At 35.9% G+C, this 25,310-nt stretch overlaps 1 protein-coding gene across 1 annotated transcript in view; it reads left to right on the forward strand.

Annotated features, from left to right (window-relative positions):
• The first annotated feature begins 4,030 nt into the window (after positions 1-4,030).
• Positions 4,031-25,310, forward strand: part of LOC121322847 (E3 ubiquitin-protein ligase MARCHF1-like) — a 29,632-nt gene continuing 8,352 nt past the window's right edge. The window contains exons 1-4 of the mRNA XM_041263257.1: positions 4,031-4,196; positions 15,660-15,710; positions 19,929-20,008; positions 22,781-22,961. Coding sequence (XP_041119191.1) covers positions 4,071-4,196; positions 15,660-15,710; positions 19,929-20,008; positions 22,781-22,961 — 438 coding nt within the window. The 5' untranslated portion in view covers positions 4,031-4,070. The remainder of the gene's footprint in view (positions 4,197-15,659; positions 15,711-19,928; positions 20,009-22,780; positions 22,962-25,310) is intronic.

Genomic DNA, 25,310 nt, shown 5'->3' on the forward strand with positions numbered 1-25,310 from the left:
AAAGTGCTAGTGTCCAGGTTTGATGCTGGCTGAATAGCGACAGCTCCAGATTGTGTTAGTAGTCCAGAAATAACAAACAGTTTTACTTCCACAGACAAACAAACATAACACTTACATTTTTCTTTATTTTAATCTACTTCTCCACACCCATTCTTCACCCACCGAACACACAACACCAATTGAGTTGGGATTTGTGCCACCCTCATGTCTAAATGCAGTTATACATTTTTAAATCATTCGTGCTACACAGACCCATTTATATCCCGTGTACCAATATTTACACACCAACATTAACAAAAACATTTAACATACAATGCACAAATACACAGAGGGGTGGGGCACATTGCCACACCACCTCATTATCTTTTCTTATGTTCCTATGATTTAAAATGTATTTATTATTATTATTATTATTATTATTATTATATTTATTATTATTATTATTATTATTATATAGTTTTATTTGTCATAATAGATTATTTATTAATCTATTATTTCTTAGTGCATATTATTGAAATATTGTTTTCTGATTTTCTATTCTAAACTATTATACTAAAAAAAACCTTTACTAGATGGCTGCAACTGCTCTATCTCCTCCTCACTGTAATTTGTTCTGTAAAATACTATTATTATACAGAATCTAACTTTCTCTTTTGCTTACCATTTGTTTTTTTTCAGATCTTTCACACAACTTACACTTTAGTAGCTCTTTAAAACAATATTTGGGTTGTAATCATAAGAAATCTCAGAACAAAACAGAAGAAAAGTAAATATTTCAAAAGGTATATACAGACTTAATTAAAAGCAATAAAGACACTGTTTACCAGTCTGTTAGCCTGATTAGAGTGCATTACCTTGCTATTTTGCCTTGTCTGTAAGCTAAGCTATTACCTACCTGATGCAATCAACTACCAGGCAGTAAACCATGTATTGCACAATTAAGGGTCTTTTATATTATTTTTATTACTGTTGTTGCTTTGTATTTCTTGGGGAAAACAGGCGCAGGAGTTGTATGCATAGTCAAAGGGCTTAACCAATACGTTTGGCTCCACTGGGTTTTTCAGATTTATACATTCTAAAACTTGCTTCAATAAGGTGTAATAAAGAAAAAAAAATGTCTATTAAACTCGCTGATTTGGTGACATCTCATGGGTTAGATTACTTTCTTTTGCCAAACAATGAATAAAGAGTGTAATCATCTTCACACACAAAATTTGCTTTTGTTGCTCAGTAAATTACCTCTGTGAATGCACTTGTTTCAGTTTGGGAAAACTTATTTTCCCTCTGAGTTCATCATTATGTTGCCTATTGATTTTTTTATAGCAAATGGACATGCTGCTGTCTCCCCAGGTTGCTATTTATAAACTATTAAAAGTATTAGCAAAAGAGAGCACACTGCTTGGTGAAGACATTTTTGTTTTGTATTTAATTACATCATTTAATTTCTAGCTTTCGTGTTTTCAACAAAAGATCATTGATATACCTGAATATACTTGCCCTGAATAATTTAGATATTCATTGAGGAATCATGATGCATTCCTCCTGAACAATTAAAACCTTTGTAGTAGTTAAAGCGAGTACAGCTGGCATACTCAACCCAGTCATGTATGTGTTAATTTGTGGGAAATCCTTTTACATTAGAAGGAGGCTAGATAGACATAAGTTTATATAGTTACTAAGTCTCTATTGCCAGAAGAAAAATAAGATATATTCATGAATATACTTAATCTCTTTTATAACAAATTAATATCAGTGAACTCTGTAAGAAAATGTTTTTTTTTTTTCTTTCTACAATTGTGTGGAGTTTTGTGTCACTTGAGATTGCATTACTGAAGTTCATATATAGCTGAGTATCTTTAAAAGCCCACTGCTGACAGATCAAGCCCTAGCCTTTAAACTATATTAGACCATTTATATAAACTTGAATTGTTATATGTTACTTTACCATTGATTTCTAAATATTTTACGCTGACAAGATAACAAAGCAATTCCAATTAAAAAATGCCATTACTGGACTCATTTTGTAGACTTGGTTCTATGAGTACATGTAAATGTCTCCCTTCAAGACTATAACTTTATATATATATATATATATAAATATATATATATATATATATATATATATATATATATATATATATATAGCTCAGTTAATTGTATGTACAGTTCTTACCAGTGTTTGTTCAAGTATGTAGAATTAATTGTAGATGAAGTCGGTCATATTGTCATATTGTCCAAAACTAAAAACATATACAATTTAACTGTAATTATGCACACAGCATGTACAGTATACTACCAGGAGGAAATTCATAAAGCAATGATGGTTTCAGACTGCACATTATATAACATGCATGTACATATTTTTTAGGTATGTAAGTGTATAGAAATAATCTTTTTTACTGGTTTAAAATGAATGGAATGTTGTTTTTGTTTTTTTGTTTTTTACAGATCAGTATTGAGAAAACAACAGCCAGCATAAGAAATATTAAAGAGGGAGTGTAAAATCTGTTGAACTGCTGGTAAATTTATAGAAAAATGTTACTATACATGGTGATTTATAATTCTGACAACATTGTTGGTTTGCATTGTAGATCTCTGTTGTAGATCTTTTTCTATGCATGTCTTTTTGTAGATCTGTTGTAGATCTTCCTTGACGTCCCCTCCAGTTTTTACGATTCTCTGACAGCGTAGCACAAATTATGAATCACCCTGTATACAGTATGTGCTCACAACAGATTTCATTGTGAAGTTTTGCATTGGTTTTTAAACCTTTAACTACTGTAGTAATATTAGGTTTTACTACTTCACAGTGTTTATTCTTTTTCATATGGGGCTTGACCAGGACCTGCTGTACAAGACCATCTGGTGGCACTGTTGAGACTAGTTGATTTGTAGACAATAATCGTCTTGTGCTCTGCATCGGTTGTATGTTCCATAAACTACTGTACTGTAATACAGTTATGGAACTCCAACTTGCCTGAAACCTCAAAAAGTATCAGAAAATACAGGAATATAAAAATGAATAGACCAATAGAAAGATCATTTGACAATAACTTTATTCTTCCACTTTCTGGCACTATTTATCAATATCGTTTTTCAATATGTTTTTAATTGCATATTAAATAATTAGCACATTTAAATCATTGTTGGACTCTAGCAACGACAGAGACTGTTTCAACTGTATTAAATAAACACTAGGCAAATAAGAACACATACAGTGTGCCAATGAATAGATTCAAGAACAGTAAGTTAAGCTAAATAAGCAGAAATTATACTGTTTGGTAAGTTTGCATGTATGTAAGTAAAGGGAAAGCTACCAGAACTGTACTGATAATTGTGGAAGGTTTCTAAATAAACTAAAGGCATGCCACAATTCTAGGGGTGAAGCTATAATTTTGCTTTGTTACCATCATTGATTACAATAGTAATAATATCTTTATATAGTGCCTTTCATAGTTGACCACCATCACAAAGCACTTTACAGATGTAGGCTGTGAACTGTGCATTATATGCAGAGTCACTTACAATAGGAACAATTTCACCCACAGGATGGAACACAAGGAGGTTAAGAAATTTGCTTAGGGTCACACAGGGAGTGAGTCAGTGGCAGAGGAGAGATTTGAACTGCTGACCTTCTGGTTACAAGTCCTGGACTTTAACCACTGGACCACAACTGGTACTACAACTACTGCTGCTGCTGCAGAGTCACTTACAAAGGACTGGATGTTCCATCATCTAGCCTTTGTAAACCTTGAGGGTGGATTTCTGGGCCAAAACTAAATCACTCCCCCAATTCAAACTGTTATTCATTCCCATATTGAGTCCACAATACCTATCTTGAGTGTTGTCTCGCCCTGTGAATGCATACGTTCTGTGCTGTATTTAGAAAGCAAGCTGGCTTTTCATCTGCCTTCATTAATTATGCAGAACGCTACAGTTTATGTGATACCCTGGAAATAAACTGGTAACACACCCTGTCAAGCCATGAACTGGACTAGTCACATAATTTTATCTGGTGAGCTGATTTCCAAATGAAACCAATTGACAGAAGATGTGAGAAGGTTTAATGGATGGGATTAAATCCTGGAGAGTGTATAATGGTATACATCTGTAACACAGAAGGGTCTGTATGCAGGCCGAAAACGAATGATGAAGTGCAAATTGAAGGAATTGGGGACCTGGATCTAAGCCTGCAGGTGAAACATTAATATACATCATTCTTCTTATATACCTTTCAACAGGTGCTGCTGCTAACAGATGCTGCCTTCAGGTAATATTAGGTAATACTGTATGAATATAGCCTCTTTTTACCGTGTTTTTTGGATTGTGTTTTTGCGACGGGGGGTGATAACAAATTCACAGCAACTGAAACTGAAGTGGGTTTTTTTAGCGATTGCTACATTTTAGTAAAAGTGACTGGGGGGGGGGGGGCGGCTTCAGAACATACAGAACACTTAATAAATGAATTGCTAACAAAAATCATGCTTACAATGGGTCTCTGTGGTTACACAAACTATTTGCTGTTGTTTGAAAACTGATGAACACCTAATCTAATACTACTGCTTTAATGTTTAAGTTCAGCCATACAAATGCAAAAAAAACAGTAAAGTTACAGTACCTATCAAAAATACATACCATTGTTCACAATCAATTTGCAGAATAAAACCATTCATTCAGCTGCAAACCTCATCATTTTTGTATGTCTTCAAGTCGTTGGCACTGCACAGTATTATTCAACAGCAGGACACACTGGGTTTCTTGTACAGCTTTCTTACCTAGCATTATCTTCAATGATGTCCATACTGAGACAGGTAATATCAGCTCCTCGCTGATATTATGGGGCTGCTTTGCTTTTACAGGCTACATATAACTTTTATTTTTTTAATCGAGAAAATTAACCAAAACCTTTTACCTTTAATTGTTCTCACCACAACAAATAATAACCGAATAACGCATGGTCAAGATTTTTTGATGATGATGTTTCTAATAGGCTTCTAATAATATGACATAACACACACACATATATATATTATATTATATATATATATATATATATATATATATATATATATATATATAGTACTGTGCAAAAGTTTTAGGCAGGTGTGAAAAAATGCTGTAAAGTAAGAATGCTTTCAAAAATAGACATGTTAATAGTTTAGATTTTTCAATTAACAAAATGCAAAGTGAGTGAACAGAAGAAAAATCTACATCAAATCAATATTTGGTGTGACCACCCTCTGCCTTCAAAACAGCACCAATTCTTCTAGGTACACTTGCACACAGTTTCTGAAGGAACTCGGCAGGTAGGTTGGCCCAAACATCTTGGAGAACGAACCACAGTTCTTCTGTGGATTTAGGCAGCCTCAGTTGCTTCTCTCTCTTCATGTAATCCCAGACAGACTCAAAGATGTTGAGATCAGGGTTCTGTGGGTGCCATACCATCACTTCCAGGACTCCTTGTTCTTCTTTACGCTGAAGATAGTTCTTAATGACTTTCGCTGTATGTTTGGGGTCGTTGTCATGCTGCAGAATAAATTTGGGGCCAATCAGATGCCTCCCTGATGGTATTGCATGATGGATAAGTATCTTCCTGTACTTCTCAGCATTGAGGAGACCATTAATTCTGACCAAATCCCCAACTCCATTTGCAGAAATGCAGCCCCAAACTTGCAAGGAACCTCCACCATGCTTCATTGTTGCCTGCAGACATTCATTCGTGTACCACTCTACAGCCCTTCGGTGAACAAATTGCCTTCTGCTACAGCCAAATATTTCAAATTTTGACCATCAGTCCAGAGCACCTGCTGCCATTTTTCTGCACCCCAGTTCCTGTGTTTTCATGCATAGTTGAGTCGATTGGCCTTGTTTCCACGTCGGAGGTATGGCTTTTTGGCCGCAAGTCTTCCATGAAGGCCACTTCTGACCAGAATTCTCCCGACAGTAGACGGGTGTACCAAGGTGCCACTGTTTGCTGCCAATTCTGAGCTGATGGCTTTGCTGGACATCTTCTGATTTCGAAGGGAAGTAAGCATAATGTGTCTTTCATCTGCTGCAGTAAGTTTCCTTGGCTGACCACTGTGTCTACGGTCCTCAACATTGCCTGTTTCTTTGTGCTTCTTCAAACGAGCTTGGACAGCACATCTGGAAACCCCTGTCTGCCTTGAAATTTCTGCCTGGGAGAGACCTTGCTCATGCAGTATGGCTACCTTGTGTCTTGTTGCTGTGCTCAGTCTTGCCATGGTGTATGACTTTTGACAGTAAACTTTCTTCAGCAACCTCACCTTGTTAGCTGAGTTTGGCTGTACCTCACCCAGTTTTATTCCTCCTACACAGCTGTTTCTGTTTCAGTTAATGATTGTGTTTCAACCTACACATTGAATTGATGATCATTAGCACATGTTTGGTATAATTGTTTAATCACACACCTGACTATATGCCTACAAAATCCCTGACTTTGTGCAAGTGTACCTAGAAGAATTTATGCTGTTTTGAAGGCAAAGGGTGGTCACACCAAATATTGATTTGATGTAGATTTTTCTTCTGTTCACTCACTTTGCATTTTGTTAATTGATAAATATAAACTATTAACATGTCTATTTTTGAAAGCATTCTTACTTTACAACATTTTTTCACACCTGCCTAAAACTTTTGCACAGTACTGTGTGTGTGTGTGTGTGTATATATATATATATATATATATATATATATATATATATATATATATATATATATATATATATACAGCTCTGGAAAAAATTAAGAGACCACTGCAAAATTATCAGTTTCTCTGGTTTTACTATTTATAGGTATGTGTTTGGGTAAAGTGAACATTTTTGTTTTATTCTATAAACTACTGACAACATTTCTCCCAAATTCCAAATAAAAATATTGTCATTTAGAGCATTTATTTGCAGAAAATGAAAACTGGTCAAAATAACAAAAAAGATGCAGTGTTGTCAGACCTTGAATAATGCAAAGAAAATAAGTTCATATTCATTTTTAAACAACACAATACTAATGTTTTAACTTAGGAAGAGTTCAGAAATCAATATTTGGTGAAATAACCCTGATTTTCAAGCACAGCTTACATGCGTCTTGGAATGCTCTCCACCAGTCTTTCACATTGATGTTGAGTGACTTTATGCCACTCCTGGCGCAAAAATTCAAGCAGCTCGGCTTTGTTTGATGGCTTGTGACCATCCGTCTTCCTCTTGATCACATTCCAAAGGTTTTCAATGGGGTTCAGGTCTGGAGATTGGGCTGGCCATGACAGGGTCTTGATCTGGTGGTCCTCCATCCACACCTTGATTGACCTGGCTGTGTGGCATGGAGCATTGTCCTGCTGGAAAAACCAATCCTCAGAGTTGGGGAACATAGTCAGAGCAGAAGGAAGCAAGTTTTCTTCCAGGACAACCGTGGACATGTCTTGATTCATGCGTCCTTTACAAAGACAAATCTGCCCAATTCCAACCTTGCTGAAGCACCCCCAGATGAGTCCAATTTTCAGCTTTGCCCAACCCCTGGTCATCTAATGGTTAGACGGAGACCTGGAGAGGCCTACAAGCCACAGTGTCTCGCACCCACTGTGAAATGTGGTGGAGGATCGGTGATGATCTGGGGATGCTTCAGCAAGGCTGGAATCGGGCAGCTTTGGCATGAATCAAGCTTCAGTTCATCACTGTTCAGACTCGATTAAAAAGACACCTGCTCTGTTTAAACTGTGGTACCATCCCTGATCCAATTACCAGCAGACTTGGTTCGAGTCTTGACTCGCCCTGTTTTAATCTTTTTTTACAGTACTTCTGCCTGTAACAGACTGTACTGCGGCGTTGCAGCTTGTGCTGTCTGAGACAGCGGGTTTGTTGTTGCTGAGGCAGCAGTTTTTACAGTACCGTACACTGCAACACGGCCTTGTTGACAGTCCAATTACTTTTTTAGCAAGCTGAGGCAGCATTTTACATTTTTATTGTACATTGCTTGTTATTTGCATAATGCCTGAGTTATCCCTGTGACGCATGCAAGGCCTGCCTGCCTGTCTGGTACCAAGCATGCCTTGTTGACAGCCCAGTTGCTGTCTTTATCAAACAGCTTTTCTGCAAGTTTTGTGCACATTTCTCCAAGTGTATGCTAAAGAAACGTCCTCCTGCAGCTTTACAGAGCGCTCTGCCTACCAAGGAGCTGGCATTCCCGTCTAAGAATGTGGAGTCACATAGCGCATCCCCGGTGGTTAAGCTCTCCCTATAACAGCAGAGCTTATGCCATTGATCAAGAGGGCCACTGCAGTCTTGCGGGTGCCCTGGTCTATACAGAGTCTGCCCTGTTGCATTACTGTACAGCGACGTTGCTGCTTGAGCAGACACCCTCTTGAGGACAGCAACAGTACTATATGCTACTGTCTTGACTTGAAAACTGTAACGGTTCAAGCTTACCTGACAAACGAAGACAGAGCTTTCCATAATTTAGGTGATCTACAAGAAAAAAGCCCTACCTCCTGTGTTGCTTTGTTGACCCTAGGAATAACCAGCAGCCCCGCATCCTGTGATCTAAGAGTGTGGTTTGGAAGAAACGGGGTCAGTAACTTCTTCAAATAACTAGGTGCTAATCCATTCAGGGCCTTGTAAGTTAACAGCAAAATCTTAAAATCAATTCTATACTGCACAGGGAGCCAGTGGTTTTAGTCAGAATTCTAGCAGCGGTATTCTGAACAAGCTGCAAGTGGGATACCACATGCTTTGGGATACAAGAAAAAAGTGCATTACAATAATCTACATGAAACAAAGGCATGCTCGGCATCAGATATGGAAATAATTGACCTAAGTTTGGCTATATTTCTCAAATGATAAAAAGATACTTCAGTAACTTCCCTAGTACGAGTCTCAAATGATAGATCAGGATCAAAGATGACCCCCAAACTCTTAATTTCTAGTTTGTTTTGATGAAAGACTGCAAGGGTCAAGCTCGTGTATTCCCACATTTCCTTTTACTTTGTTCTGTGAGCCCACAAGCGTATCCTCTGTTTTATTTGAATTCAACATTATAAAATTGCGTGACCCCCAATGCTTGACGTCTATAGTAAGGCAAGTAGCTAATATCACCCAGGCAGATGAAATTCCTTGCTTTAATGTCAAATATATCTGGGAATCATCAGCATAGCAATGAAGGTGCATAGCAGTGTGTACAATGTATCACTGTTGAACATCAATCTCTACCCCTCAATAACATTTTAGTTCCATAGTATGTTTATAGACCTTATAGTTTCCTCCAGAATTGTTTATTAAAGTGACTTTATCTTGTTCAGGTCTGTGCGAGTATGCTATATTAAATGGGAAAAGCACAACATTTTAAAATGGGTTTGTGACAGGGAGAGGAGTCCTGTACATTATTGTTTATTTTTAGGACGGGGTCTCCCCCTCCACTTGTGCTATTTTGTATTTGTTTATGACTTATTTATGTGTAAATATGATGGTGAGAGCCATGTTGTTCTCCTCTGGTTCTCCTCTGAATTCCCACAACAGGCAGGGAAAACTGCAGGTATTTATACAGGTGACCATCTCCCAATTAGCAACAAATTAATCACTTAATTCGGGAGATGACCACCTTCTGCACAGGTTTTTAATGTGGATGGGGTTTCCCATCCACGCTACAAAACATATTGCTACGCTGTCAAAACAATAACAAAACAAAATGCTGTCCTCGTCCTATTTACACATAAATAAATCATAATAAACAAATACAAAATAACACAGGGGTCTAGGGGAAGACTCCATTCTAAAAATAAATAAACAATAACACTATGTAACACAATTTTTGTTCCTGGGTAGTAAGTGTTATTTCCTAATTGCTTATGCCTCAAAAGTATAGAAAATGGCTATTATTCCCCACAAACTTTGCTTTTGTGACCAGGACAGTGATATTTCAAAATATCACTATTTCCAATGGGAAAATGGGCAAACGTGTGTCTTTTCGTTCACATAAAGTCCGAAAAAAACAACATATGAATCCAAATTAACATGTATTTATACTAAAGTAATACAAAAATGACTACAAAGATTTAGAAGTGAATAGTTTTTTGAGATTTACAATTATACTGTAAATACAGTACCTAGTATTACAGAACCTAGTTCTATAAAAGTCTACAAAATGCTGGATTGTAGGTGAACATTCTTAGAGAGTATAAAAGCATTAGGCACAGGATGATTGCTGTCATTACCAATAAGTCAATATGGGGAAAAGTAAAGAGCTATCTGAAGACCTCAGGCAGAAAATTATTTAAATCGAGCTGTTTGGTCATACTTCTAGTCATTATGTTTGGAGAATATCTGGTGAGGCGAACAGAGAAAAGAACACCATACCTACTGTAAAGCATGGAGGTGGTAATATTCTTCTATGGGGCTGTTTCTCCTCTAATGGCACAGGAACTTTAGTTCCATACCAAAAGACATTGGCCAATCATCTGAAACTCTCTGCTACAAAACTTGGTTTAAAGCACAACTGGACATTTCAACATGACAAAGATCCAAAGCACACATTAAAATCTACATCAGAAAGGTTAAAGAAGAATAAAATCAAGGTTCGAATGGCCTAGTCAAAGTCTTGATCTTTGGTATGAGTTCAAGAAGGCTGCGCACAAGAGAAGTCTTCGGAATTTAAATGAATTGGAACAATTTTGCTTTGAAGAATGGTCAAAAATCACAAAAGGATCACACCAAAAGCGCATTGACAAATATCCTAATCATTTAAAAGAGGTTATTATTGCTAAAGATGCCTCAACTAGTTGTTAATTAAATTTTTCTTTTCAGGGTATGAATACTTTTGAAGTAGAATGAAGTAGAAGTTTTGCAAAAAAAATTCCATAAATAAATAATTGCAGACTTCTATTTCTTGTTACTTTTTTTTTTTTACCTCATCCATGAAAGTAAAACTTTTGCTATAAAACATTTTTTCTATAATTATTTGTTTTAAAAAAAATTCTAGAAATTATAAATTTCCATTGGAGGTTTGTAAACTTTTGACTACAACTGTATATATATATATATATATATATATATATATATATATATATATATATATATATATATATGTGTGTGTGTGTGTGTCAAAATATCATTATTTTCCCACAGTATTACCTATCAGTAAATCATAGTGCTGGAGTCAATTCCTTTTTACACCCAGTTGTAAAATTGAGCATCATCCATTTTCATGGATCATCCACATGCCAATATGGATATTAATTAATAGATACAGAATGCCATGTGCTCCTTTGAGCAATCGTCTATGTTGAAATGTGTCAATTAAATGTATCAGTGATGCCAGTTATAACTTCACTGGTGGTTCTAAATAGACCAATGTTGTTAGAATAATTATATTATACATTAACATTTTTGTGTCAAGTTTTTAGTTTGTAAACACAGAGACACTACAAATACATATAACTAATCCACTTTCTTGTGTAGGAATGGCCCCAATTCAAGATATTAAAAAGTATTCTAGGGGAAGTGAAAGCAGTGCAAAGGCTTATTATATAAGGAGTGTAGAGTTTTCAGATTGTTAGTATGCATATCTTAACCAGAGGCCGGTTTTAAAAAATGTTGGCAATCGGTTTTCCGCATCTGATCTGGATTCTATTATGCAATTGGGTTTTTCAAAACATCCAAATGCAATCAGGATTACTGTGATCCGGATTTCATTTTGGTAATCTGATCGCACTTTTAATCACGATTAAATGCTGCAATTGAGGAGATCACGATTACTATCATCCAAAATACCAGGATTGTTGTGATCCTACTCTAGAGGTGGATGTATCTTTTAAATGATCACACAACATCAATATTTTGTTTGAATTGTCATAGCAAACACAAACTATATATCAAAATCGAATGTTATAATATTTACATATTTAAGTTTTGTATTCATGCCAACAAAAAGGAAAACACATATTTAGTGGTATGGCTTTAATAAAAATTTTTAAAAAAGCATACGTATACACCTTCAAATACGTCTACTTAAAGCTCGTCTGAGATGCTGGACTCCCGACCATCGAAAGATGAAGAAGATGTCAAAACACATATCCTATTATGAAAAGTTTTATTTTTATTCAATTATGATTTTGTTATTTAATTTCTGCCAAGTAGGCATAAATAAAATAACCATTATTTGCATGTGTTTATGTGGACTAACATTAAAAGTTGTTAAAAAAAATAATAATATAAAACAACATAAATAAAGTTGTGTATTACTCATTATTACCATAATCTTATTTATGTTGTTAAATTAGGCTATAATAAATAAGGCCTATATATATATATATATATATATATATATATATATATATATATATATATATATATATATATATATATATATATATATATTATTTATTTATATATATTTTATATATATATATATATATATATATATATATATATATATATATACTAGGGTCCCTGACATGTGTATAACTCTCTGGACATACAAAAAGTTTACCATTGCAAGTACCTATAAAAAAAAGGGGTTATTGGCAGGGGACCAAACTTTATGCGTTACAATGTTTTGTTCCGTGTGGGAATTAAGTTTAATTGTCTGAAGGAAGAGTTATTGGCAGAGTTTGCACATTACCCTCCAGCTGTATTCATCCTTTTCAAATCCCGGTGAATTTGTAGATCTTAATTGTCGATCTCATACATTACTACCTTTTGTGAAAATAACGTTGAAAAAAAAGGGAAGCATACATATGATTTGGTTAGTTGAACTATTTGCTTACTATGATTAATATGAAAGCTCAGGAAGGAAACAAAAACACAATAAACAACCCTGCCGTATCTCTTTAATTATTAGACATACACATTAAACAGATTTTTGGTTAAGCTTATGATGTCAGCAATTTTAAGTTTGAGGTCCCACTTTTGAATCTGACAAAAACGCATATTATACACAGGTTTTTGGTTTCATGTCTCATAGCTAATGGGGGAAAAAAAAAACTGTCCCATAATTATTAATGTTGTGTCAAATTGTTTTTCCCTGCAAGTGTGTGCTACTTTTTTATTTGATCCACAAACAGGGTCTGTGATGTGACCCTTTTCAATTTTCTAAAATAACATTTCATTTACAGCTGATTCTCTGTTTCTGCTTATTCCTGTCACTATGACACATTCATTTTAACTTTAAACAAAGCCTAGTGGGAACTGTTAACACTTCCTCTTTCAAGATCCCTATTCTGTTACAGTGGGTTACTGTGAGGAATAATGAACACACTGCACTGGCAGTCATTTAGAAAGACCAAAGGCAAATTTGATTGAGATAAAATCCTTTTTTGTTTCATTAAACAAGCTTCATATGACTCATATACACCCATGCTAATCCCAGGTATGAAACGTGTACTAGGAGGATGTAGATTACCATATTTAGCTTGGAATAAAGAAGAGTTAAAGGGTACATAAGACCTTTTTTTTATTTTATTGTTTTACATGTTCCCATGTGTTGCTACAACTGTTTATGTAAGGTGTGTGTATTGTTTTAATTTTTTTTTTTACATTGTGACCACTTTTTTAAACTTTTAAATTGCATTCCCTGACTTAAGATGGCTGCCCATGTACCTGCACGGACCTCTCAGATCTACATTTCCCATTGTCCTCCTGCTCACATATGTAACTCAAATGGATTTTTACTAATGAGCAGGAGGATGCTGGGAAATGTAGTTCTGAGAGGTCTTTGCAGGTACATGTGACGCCATCTTGAGGCAGGGAATGCAATTTAAAAGTTTAAAAAAGTGGTCACAATGTAAAAAAAAATAATAATTAAAACAATACACACACCTTACGTAAACAGTTGTAGCAACACATGGGAACATGTAACACAATTAAATAAAAAGGTCTTTATGTACCTTTTAAGGGAACAAAAGTTTTTTAAATCCTTAAAAGAGCTAACAATGTTAATAATAGACACTATTTCAAGTGCACCGAGGGATTGTGACTAGAGAACACAGTTGGAAATTCTGTGGAGACAAAGGATATGAGATCATTTTAGCATAAACAGTGGTGAGTGTGTGGAATGGGTTATCAAGTCAGTTGCAATTTCTATAGCTTACTATGATGTTTTTAATAGGACTGTATATTTCAGGTGCATTTTATACAAGATGTGTATGCATTATGCAAGATGTGTGCATTATGCGTCATCTCTGCATTTCTCTGTATTTGAAGTATTATTGACTTTCTTGTATTAACTGCATCTTGTAAAGCGCTTTGTGATTGTGTTACACTATGAAAAGCGCTACATAAAACAAAGATTGATTGATTGATTAAGGCAAGTAACCCATGTGTGTTATACGCAGGGTGTATGTTATATTCAGATAATTACTGCACATGTAAACATATGGACTGATGGACTGGTTCATCCGTATATCCGATTATAAGCCGCCTCTTTTGATAAAGGATGCCCTAAGCAAGTTTCATCATAATGGATAAGCGGCTCTCTTGATACATTTAAAACTCTAAAGAGTGACATCTGTAAGTACAGAAAGTCACCTGCACAAAGGCTACAGTAGTATACGGAACAAAAAGGCACAACACGTATTATTTTCTAGTACAGTGAAGTCATGTCTTGTTGTTTACTCTGTAAACATCTGTGGTTATCATTTATTCATCTCCACAGCTGAGCATAATCACACATTACATGAAAACATATACTGACTGATTTCAGGACAGGTGTCCTTTTATATAGGTCCTTATATTTGAAAGTGCAGTAATAGGATTAATTTGAATTAGAAAAAGGTCATACCGTGAAAGAAGCTTAATAAAATCCTTCTTGTTACAAAATATGATGAGAAGTGACAGCTGGAAATCTATTACTTTGAATACATTAACTCCATAATACCTGAATACTGTGGTATGTTAATTGTTGTTGACAAAAAGTGAGAATTAAATTTCAGTGGACTGGTGCTGTGTTTCAGAGAATTACAATGTTGTATGTTGGAGAGTTGACAACAGATATGATGTTGATTGTGTTTAAAAGTCGATTGGCCGTGTTTAAAAGTCCACTCCATTTGCAGGCCAATTCTGTAACAGTTTTATAAGAGTGTTATACAGCACCTTAGATCATACTGCCATTATGACTAGCAATCCAGATTAGCACTGCCCCTAATTCCACATCACTAAATACTTCATCTCTAGAAGAAGTAGAGGTATTAAATTAATCTTCGGGGGCCGGTTTTTCAAAACTTGTAATATGAATTATGCAATGACCCGGATTTTATTGTCCTATATTTTGTGATCGAGATTACATTTATCTGGATCGTTTTGATCCACTTTTTAGAAAATGTCACTGCTGGATTACATTTATCCAGATTACAAATAATCACGATTACAAAATCTGTTTTTTTTTTTGGTTTTGTTTTTCTTTTTTGTTTGTTTGTTTTAGGTAATTTCGATCACAAAATATAGGATTACAAGAATTGAATGAATACACTGAAAATGGATATTGAACAATGAATAGCTTTTAATGGCAACTATAGACATCTTTGGTGACTGCAAAGGAACACTCTAAAACCTATGGAATAGGTATAGGTTTCAATTAGCAAATCTAAAAGCTTGTTTAGGCCTTTGCTATTGTAACTGCTTACAAACAATAGATTATGAAGATTCATCTTATTTTATTTTTTTCAGAATGACAAATCACCAGGGCGCTCAGCAAGCCGATCCAGTAACATCTCCAAAGTAAGTAAAGATATAGGGGATATTTCATTCCCTCATGAGGGTAAACACAGCACTCAACTTTCATGGAGTATTCTGTAAACCTAGGTGAAACATATGGATGATAAAACATGTTTAAACCCATAAACTGCTGGTACTGTAGAATTACTTTCCTCTGATCAAGCTTGGAATCTGTTTAGTAACACAACATGCATTGCTTTGTTAAACTGTCACTGGATTCCAACATGAGATTCGGTAAAATAAATATTCGCTCTGTATTCACTGCTTGAAGCTTTTTGTTTGTCTTTTACACTTGCTAGTATAATGGCATTGATATAAATAATTATCCACTAACTCTGTTGCAATCATGCTTTATATTAAATCTCATTTAAACCACAAACCCGTTGGTGCCTTAAAGGTTTATTCACTTTATTAACATATTCTAACCTCAATAACAGCATTCTCTAATTCTTATTGTTCTGCGGTTGACATTTTTGTTTTCCAGACAATTTTCACTTTAACGCTGTAAGTCTGAGGGATGTTTTCTTTTACCCATTAACTTCTGTATTGCCTATTGTCAGCAAAGAACACAAATAGAAGGGTCCTATTACTTATAACTCAGGGCATAAACTAGTGTTGTGGCTCATTAAATTGAATCAAAAGAGAAAATACTGGACTTCAAAAAAGCCAACAGTAAAACAATGGATAATTCCGTACATGACATTTATTTCAATTAATCTAAAATTGGCAGATTTAAACACTGCTTTTGTTTAAATAATTAAAACAGGACCTTGTTTCTCAAACCAGTGGCCTCATTTTGATTTGCCACTGTTTAGATTAATCGAAACACCCCCTTACAATTTAGCTCTTTTTACGACCATGTTTTGCTTTATGCCTTGGTATACAAATCTAAATATACAAAAATACTTTATCACATTAACTTATAGATAAAACGATGCATTCTAAAACAAGTACACTTAAACATTCAGGCACTAAACAACATTCATATATTATGTTTTTTTTTTTTTTTTTTTTTTTTTACATGACCCTGAAAATACAGTACTTGTATCTACTATGATAAACACCCTAGGCACAAAATACTACTGTGTCATTATATTATGTATCAGCCAAATTTGTTAAAATCTAATAACTTTAATGCTTTGGAAATACTCATTAAACATGTACAGTACAATAGTGTTGAAAGTAAGCTCTTAAATACTTGAGTAGATCCATACTTCCAGTAATTTCTCATTTATGTTTTATGCCTTCCGAAGTAGCTTAATGATTTAAAAGAATAAGGTAATATGAGAAGCAGCCTACAGGACAGTAGCTAGGAGACGTTTGTTACTCAATAAATGTGTTGCCTTGTGTAAAAATACTGAAATACAGAAAGCGGCTATTTGGTCCATTGATGCGTATCCGGTTTGTAAGAACTAATTGATCGTAGGACAGCATGCAGACTGCTTTGAAGGATTTCAATTAATCAGCAATAACAAAACTGAACTGAAGACAGCCAATACAATTACAAGAGTTTGTGTAGAAGTTGTAAGGTCTTTAAAAAAAAAAAAAAAAAAAAGGAACATGATTCAGTTCACGTTCACTTCAAATACTGTGCCCTTCTGCACTGTTTTACCAAGCTGTGATAGTACAAAGAGGGCCGTGAGGAATTATCTGTATTGTCTGGAATATGAAGTCCTTGTGTTGTGGGCCTGCTGTTTAAAGTACCCTAATCTTTATTATTGTGTCTTCGAAATGATCTTTAATGTACTGTACCTTGCAAATAATATGTATTCTAATATGTATGGCCTTGGGAAACTCAAAATAACACTATTTTTAGCGATGTTGTAGAGCATATGAGAAACCCTTTAAATAATCAGCATTAGCTAAAATGAATAACAGGGTTTACAGTAAATAAATAAAAGACTATTGCTTCATGTGCTGTGTAGATCTATGGTTACTGAAGATCTGAGTGCTTACTGGTAATTGAAATCACAAAGCATAAGCCTTAGATCACGCACTGGCATTTATAGTAGGCTGTTGTATGTAGAAAAAAAAAACTCCTTTTCTGTGCACTTCTTTAAATTAGTAAAAGGTTGAAGGGCGTGTAAAGAAATGTATTTTTTTTATTGCAGGCAGTGGATGTTGGTAAAATAGATCTGTCTTATATTTTGTGTACTATATTGTATCACCATGGGCAAAGATGAGTGAACAACTTGACTCAAAAGTCCATTCAATCTTACTGCTGAAAAGAAAACGTTCTTAGAAATGTATCAGTTCAAAGAGAATGGTAAAATTGAAGAATATGTTTTAATTCCTTTGTGTCACACATGGTCTTCTAGCAATTATAGAGGGTAGACATTACAATGAATTACCTGCTTTCACAACAAATAACTTCTTTGACAAGTACAGACTAGAGCTATTATTTGTTATCATTAACATTCATGCTTCTCTTCTACAGTACTACAGAATCAATGATTCATGCATGTCCTTACTTTTTAGTTAGTTACACTGGGTGTAACAGTGATGGTTTGATTGTCAGTGAAGATGACTTGCAAACTCCAAATTTATCACCAAAAAAATCAATTTGTAATGCTCCTGCAATACCATCACAGTGACTCAATCAAGATTTGATATATTAACCTTCTTAAGTTAAAAAAAGACTAAGAGTAGATGTACTAAAGTGTTGCGTCTGTCGCAATTGTTGCAAAACACATGCAAACCAGAAGGAAGTGTAGCATGAAATATATTAAACAAATGCAACACTGTGAAAATTAGCATCATCATAGTTTTAAGAAAAGGAGAACTAACCTGCTTGATTTATTTGAGGATGCAAAATTGACAATGGATAATTGCAAAGCATTTGGCATGGTTTATTTAGATTTCCAGAAAGCTTTTGACAGAGTCCTGCATAAAAGATTAATTCTTAAATTGAACGCAGACCCGGAACTTCTCGCACTAAAGCATAGCGCCGATACAGCTGTACAAAAAAGCCAGCTATGCTTCAGTACGAGAGATCCTGGGTTCCGCGCCCGCCCTCCGGCTGTGTAATACAGTTCGATGACCATGCTTAATTACTTTTTTTAGTTCCTCCTAGACTGAAGTATTACTCTGTGACAGGGTCTTCCTCGAGTCACGCGTGTGGGTAGCCGCTGTTCAAGCATACAGAGAGACAGAGGTGGTGTTGAAAAGCCGGCACAGGCGCGCAGGATTTATCAACAAAAACAGAAAACGAAAGTAAAATAAAGGCGGTCATGTGACGTTACCAGCGATGGTAACGCACAGAGGACAAATACAGTAAACCGTACAAAAAAAGTGCAAAATAAAACACAATACCCCAAACTATAACTCAAAAGGTGCCGTGAAAACGGCAGGCCTTGCAGCAGCCCCGAGCAATCTCCCGCAGATGTTTTTAAACTGACGGACACTCGGTCGAGACCCGCCCACCTGCTGATTGAGGACCAGCACAGCCAATCACTTGCTGCCCTTCCTCAATCAAGCATAGCAGGCAGCAAATCTCAATCGAGCGACCGTCTGTAAACAATAATACAATCAAACTAATCAAGTTCCAAAACGTCACAAAATAAACCCATTCCCACATATAAACCACACCAACACTAATTTACCACTGTGCAGGGCAATCGCACTGCCACATACTCATATCCTAAACTCCTTCCACTTACATGGTCAGCCCCTTGCTCAACGCATGTGCCCTCTGCAACCCAATAATAAAACACCCCCAATGGACACCCCCCAAAAGATTACATATAGTTGATAGATGAAAAATGGTGCTCAAAAGACAGGGAATAGTATAACCAATTACCACATTGATTGGCTACATGTTTCTATAGGGATCAGGATTGTTACAATCCATTCCTGATAGTTCTCCCTAATATACAACTTCAAAAGAATCACAATTTGCATATGCGTTAATGTAAAATACCAATTAATAGCATTTATATCAAACAGAGAAAAAAATCTACATATTCAGTATTAACAGCATCTAAAGCATTGCTGCCTTAAGGGTTAAGTATACAACTATTTCACTTGAGACTTCCTGAAACTAGTTTCACTATTAGTAATCTTTTTAAAAGGTATTTTCTTTCATTTACTGAAACGAGTGTGTGCTGTTGGGTCATGGCTATGGAAGATTTAAACACAGTGGAAATGCAGTAGCAACATAAAGATATACCCAATATGCCCTTCTTTAAGAAAAAGGTAAAGTTGTATGAATGGTCTTTGCAGGCAAGCAGTCCTACAACAGGAACAGCTCCTAGAAGTGAATCATGGACATCTGTTTCCCCTTCTGCTCAGGATATATGCAGGTATGTGAAGGAAAATAAATCAGTTCTATTCTAGTTCATGTATTCGCTTGCCTGTTGGCCTTGTCTTCTGTATCATCATTCTGCATTACTATGTCTGTGCCAAATATTTATGCTGTGCTTACATCTTTCCCCTGTTCCTTTTACACAATGTTTACTTACAGACTGGGCTACAAACTACACATCCCCATAAAGGCCCAGATTTCATAACAGCTGGTGGCCATTTTAAAAGCACATTTTATTTCTAAGAGGATCGTTAGGGTTTTCCACTGTCCTAGCTTTACTTATAAGGTGGTGGGGGTTGATTTTTGAAGTTTTCTCATCAATGCTGAATGGAGGTCATCAGCAGAGGAGAGAGAATATGTTTTTTTTTTTTTTTCAGGGGGATCTGAATGGTTCCCAACTGATAGACACAGGAGATTTATACAATAGTAATTTATACAATGGATGCAAACCGACCCACCCCTTTTTAAATAGTAAAGCAATGTAGCTATGACATTTTGTGCTTTAATATACAAATATATATATATATATATATATATATATATATATATATATATATATATATAGATATATATATATAAAGAATATTCTATATTGTATAACAAGAACTCATCCTCACAACATTAATTTGTTTGCCCATACATAGTCCTGAGTTTAAGTTCAGTGACCAAACATGTCCAGTGGGTAGGTGGGGGGTGTACCTTTCCAGATATACGTTTTTTTTTTATACTTATGCAACATATGGCTCTGCACAAGGCCATCCAGAATCACAGGCAGCTGCTTCTACATACATGTAGATAACTACAGACACAACACAATGCCAGTAAGTTAAGTAGATTTCCGTGCATGATTTATATAAACCAAAATGTATTATTGATTCAACAGACACACAATGTCATGGTATCAGTTGGCTGGCAATAAAAATGTAAAAGAGTTTGAATACATATTTAAAGAAAGTATTCACTTGTTGCCAAAAAATAACCATTTGATACCTACAATATAATGCATACACAATTAATCTCAGCATTTATTATTATTTTCTTATCTGTTTGGCCATGTCTGTCACGCTTTCACACCACTTTCTGTTTTCCACTCTCCATTTTCCATTTTTGCATGCTGCTACTGCTGCTCTGCTAAGACCTGACACTCTTCCTGAGGTTCAAGACAATGAGTGTGAGCAGTACACCCCTGTTATGGTGCTGACAAATACAAGTAGGGATACTGGTAAGAAACAGGTCAAACAAAGGCTTAGGAGAAACAAGGAGAACAGTCAGAACTGTGAGTTCATTGAGGCCCAAAAGGAATGCAGTGAGAAGTTCTCCAAGTCACGTAGAGAATACCACCGACAAAGAGGGAACGGGTTCCACCCTGATTCTGACACATCTTCAGAAGACGACCAGTGGAGGCAAGCGAGAAGCTGGAGCCGGGGGAGAGTCAAAGCCCCAAAGAAAATCAGAAGACACAATCAGTTTAGCAAGCAGCAGCAAGACCGCAATGCTATAGAGATGGACTTGCTGGGTTCTGAAGAAAGTGAAAAGAAAGAGAACAATTTAGCTCAGAATTTGGAAAAGCAGACTATGAAGATCCATAGGAGGAAAACTTCCAAGAAGAAGGAAACAAGCCACTCAACTTTTTTGTCTTCTCAGGAGGCCCAAGGGCCTTTGGAGCAGAAAGAAGAGAACATCAAGAGCAAAACTAAAACAGTTAAGCATCCAGACACATCATTTGTGGCCGAAGAAGAAGAAGCCATCACAAACACCTATGAGAAGACAGACTCGGGTGGTGAAACCCTTGCCATGCCTGAGAAAAAGTATCCTGCTTGCTCTAGCACCTTCCAGAATGGTGAAGCCTGTCGTCCATCAGTAGATGATGACTGGAATGATGATTTAGAAGAAGCTTGCAGGTTGGTTTACTTTCCATACCGCTGAGCAGAAGGTGTGCATTACATGCATTACAACTATGAAGATCATATCATTTTATTCTCAGTGTTTTGTTTACCGATGTGTGTGTATATATAAAACACACAATTGTTTTCAATGGTGTATTAACCTTGTAATCAAAATGTGTACTGAGGTACATTTACTTTACCAGGTAGATTACTGAAAATACACTGTATTCTTTAAAATCAAAGCATTATTATAAAACTATAATTATACCATTATCATTAGAACTATTAAAAGCTGTTAACATGATACTGTATGTGTATACACAGCAGTAGCAACAGAAACCTTTTCAGTCAAAGTGACTGCATTAATTCCACAATGTCTATGAATCATTAAAAAAACAAAATAAATAAAAAAAAAACAAAGGTAACTTGATGAATCTTGAAGGAGTGCAGGTGTACAAAAGAAGGAGAGGGTTACACTAAAAATAAAGGTATGTGATTCATACTTCCATTCAGGGAACTGAAGATTGCCAGTCAGAAAATAACTTAACTCACTGGTTTGGTATTCAGGTCTGATTCATGATGAAGATGATCAGTTGAAATAGTGATACGCTAAAATATCCCCCATGGCTTGTCACTCAGATGTCAATGCATGTCTCTGACTAGAACTTAATATACTGATTGTGCTCCAGCCCAGCTTCTTTAGCAGGGTCCACTGTAGGCTGTGTAGTTTGAATACTACTCTTATAATGACGAGACCATATGTAGGCTAAACAGGCTATATTAAAATGTGAAAAGCATTTCACTTTTGCAGGATAAGTCATGCTTGGTGTTAAGGAACGGTATTGTGCTTGCTCAACGGTTTATGGTGTTGTGTGTTCTGTCAGGATCTGTCACTGCGAGGGAGACAATGAGAGCCCCCTTATCACGCCATGCCACTGTACAGGGACCCTGCACTTTGTGCACCAGGCCTGCCTGCACCAGTGGATCAAGAGCTCAGACACCCGCTGCTGTGAGCTGTGCAAATACGACTTCATAATGGAGACAAAGCTCAAACCATTACGCAAGGTAAATATAAAATTCATTTTAAAAATACATTCAAGCTTTTATCTCGCATTCTTCTGCAAAGGTAGGGAAGAACATGTCTTAAAAATATAATCAGTGACCAGAACACAAGTGTGCAGTTATGCAAATGTGAGCATCTGGGTATATTTGTCAAGACTTCTCTGTGAAAAAACTTTAAAAGTAATCTTTGCGACTGTGTTTAATACTGCAAAACTTAGTTGATAGGGGTATCCTGATTAAAGGCATTGCTCTATTGCATCATCGTCATTTGATAAAGAAGGCCCCACAGACAGGTTTTCCTTGATCTCAGTCTAGTCAATCCCATCACGAGTAGAAATGGTTTGAATCTCATTAAGAGGACAAAAGTGTGTGCATATAGAACACCTGTCTCTAAAGGTATTTGATGATATTCTAAATACCAAGGAAAGCACCTATTTAACGCATCCATTTATTGTGGAAAACTATTGTAAAAATGCTAACTGCAACATAAATACGTCCTATAACAAACACGAAGTACGAAGTCCCTTGCTTTTTCTACAATTGCAACCCGCACATACCTTCACTGTTTATTTTTAAATTTTGAACTTTACCAGCTGTACTTTACACCTTAACAAGACAAAACAAAAAAAAAAGAATAATATTTTTTTCACACTTGCGCGAAGGAAGTTGAACTAGCTTGGCTTTGCAATTTAGCCATTGATGCCTCAGCTTAACACTTTGCCACAATTTAAGCAAATTAAAAAAAAAATTTGCAAAAAAAAAAAGGGCAAAAGCATGATCTGCACGATACCCCCAAACAATAAAAAATTTAAATAGCTGCAAATTGGGCCACAGCAGAAGTACACAAAGAGATTTCTTTAACTTTACAAGTTATTTTCTCTAAAGTTATGTAAAACCTACATTGTTGTTTGCTGCCTTGTAATGCTGGGATGAAAACCCACCAAATGTTATGTAAAACAAATATTTTTGTATGTTGGTTTTGTATAAGCTGAGAAGCTTACCTATTTACGGGAGTAAAGACTTGAAGTCCATCACTTCGGTTCACAACTGATGATGTGAAAACCACAACACTTTTTTTTGCTTGTTTTAAATGTCGATTCATTTTCATTTTTTTTCTACTTCTACAGACAAACTAATATTTTTATTTAAGTATGAGAATTCCCTGGACACAAGACAGAATTGTTTTGTTGAAACGCCACTCGAGCACTGATTTATTTCTGCCACAAGGTGGCAGTGTGGCACTGTGGTCAAAGCACAACCCAATACCAGCAATAGTAAAAGGCTGGCAGTTCACTCGCAGGGCACACACAGGTGCTCAGAATAACAAAACAAAAGGGCAAATGAAAAAAGGAAAATAAAGCACAATAACAAAACTACAAATAAAAGTTGCTGCACTTGCAACGGTCCCCCACAGTCGCTACCCGTACGGCTTGGGTCTTCAGCCTGCGCTTTGCTACTCCCCTGCTATATTCTGGGGTTGCCATGGTTTCCCTGCGACCTACACACGTCCCGATTCGGGTACGTAATTACAATTATTTTTCGTGTTTTCTTTTTTTTTCTTCGACTATCTTTGTCAGCATTGTTTGTTTCTCCAGTCCCTCACGACCAGGGCCGTCACAGTAGTTCTTCTTAGATGGGCGGGGTTGAGGATTAACAAAACACAGTTCATATGGGTCAGGCACCCCCCAAGGCCTGCCTCCTGACCACTCAGAGAGAGGGAGAGAACACACCCGATCACAACCCCTCTGTGTCATCGCCATGATCGACAGGTAGATCTTGCAGGGCTCCCAACCCCTCCCCTACAGGATCATGCATAGGTCAGATCGCCAGCTCAGGTCTCGCCCTGTTACAGTAGGTATGTTGTATTTAAAAAGACTTGAATGAATTTTCATCCCAGTCACTAAACACACCATTTCCCTCTTCCTCCATGGTTTCGAACACATTTGTCCAGACTACTCCATGCCTTTTGGTACAAATTTCCATGACAAAATCCCAGCCTTAATTATCAACCTCATAGTGTAGACAATTATTTTCAATAAGAAAAATACTATTATTATAATGTTTTTCTTTTCTTTTATGGTTCATGTGTTTTAATGGGAGAGGGGCATGTTACAAGATAATAATTCGTATTATTGTCAAATTGCTATTGCTATGTTAATGCTACTGTATGTTTAACCTAGTATTTTGTATTCATATTTTAGCAATACAATATGAAACTGTCACAAGAAGTACAGAAAGCAAAAGCAATACCCTTTGTGGTGAGCAGACTGTTCCCAGTTCCCTTTAGAGGAATACAATAAGAGACAGATTCAATGTGCAAGCATGTGTTCTCTTGAATCTTTAACTTTACAT

The sequence above is a fragment of the Polyodon spathula genome, chromosome 1 (genome assembly GCF_017654505.1).
Source record: "Polyodon spathula isolate WHYD16114869_AA chromosome 1, ASM1765450v1, whole genome shotgun sequence".
Classification (NCBI taxonomy): Eukaryota; Metazoa; Chordata; class Actinopteri; order Acipenseriformes; family Polyodontidae; genus Polyodon; species Polyodon spathula.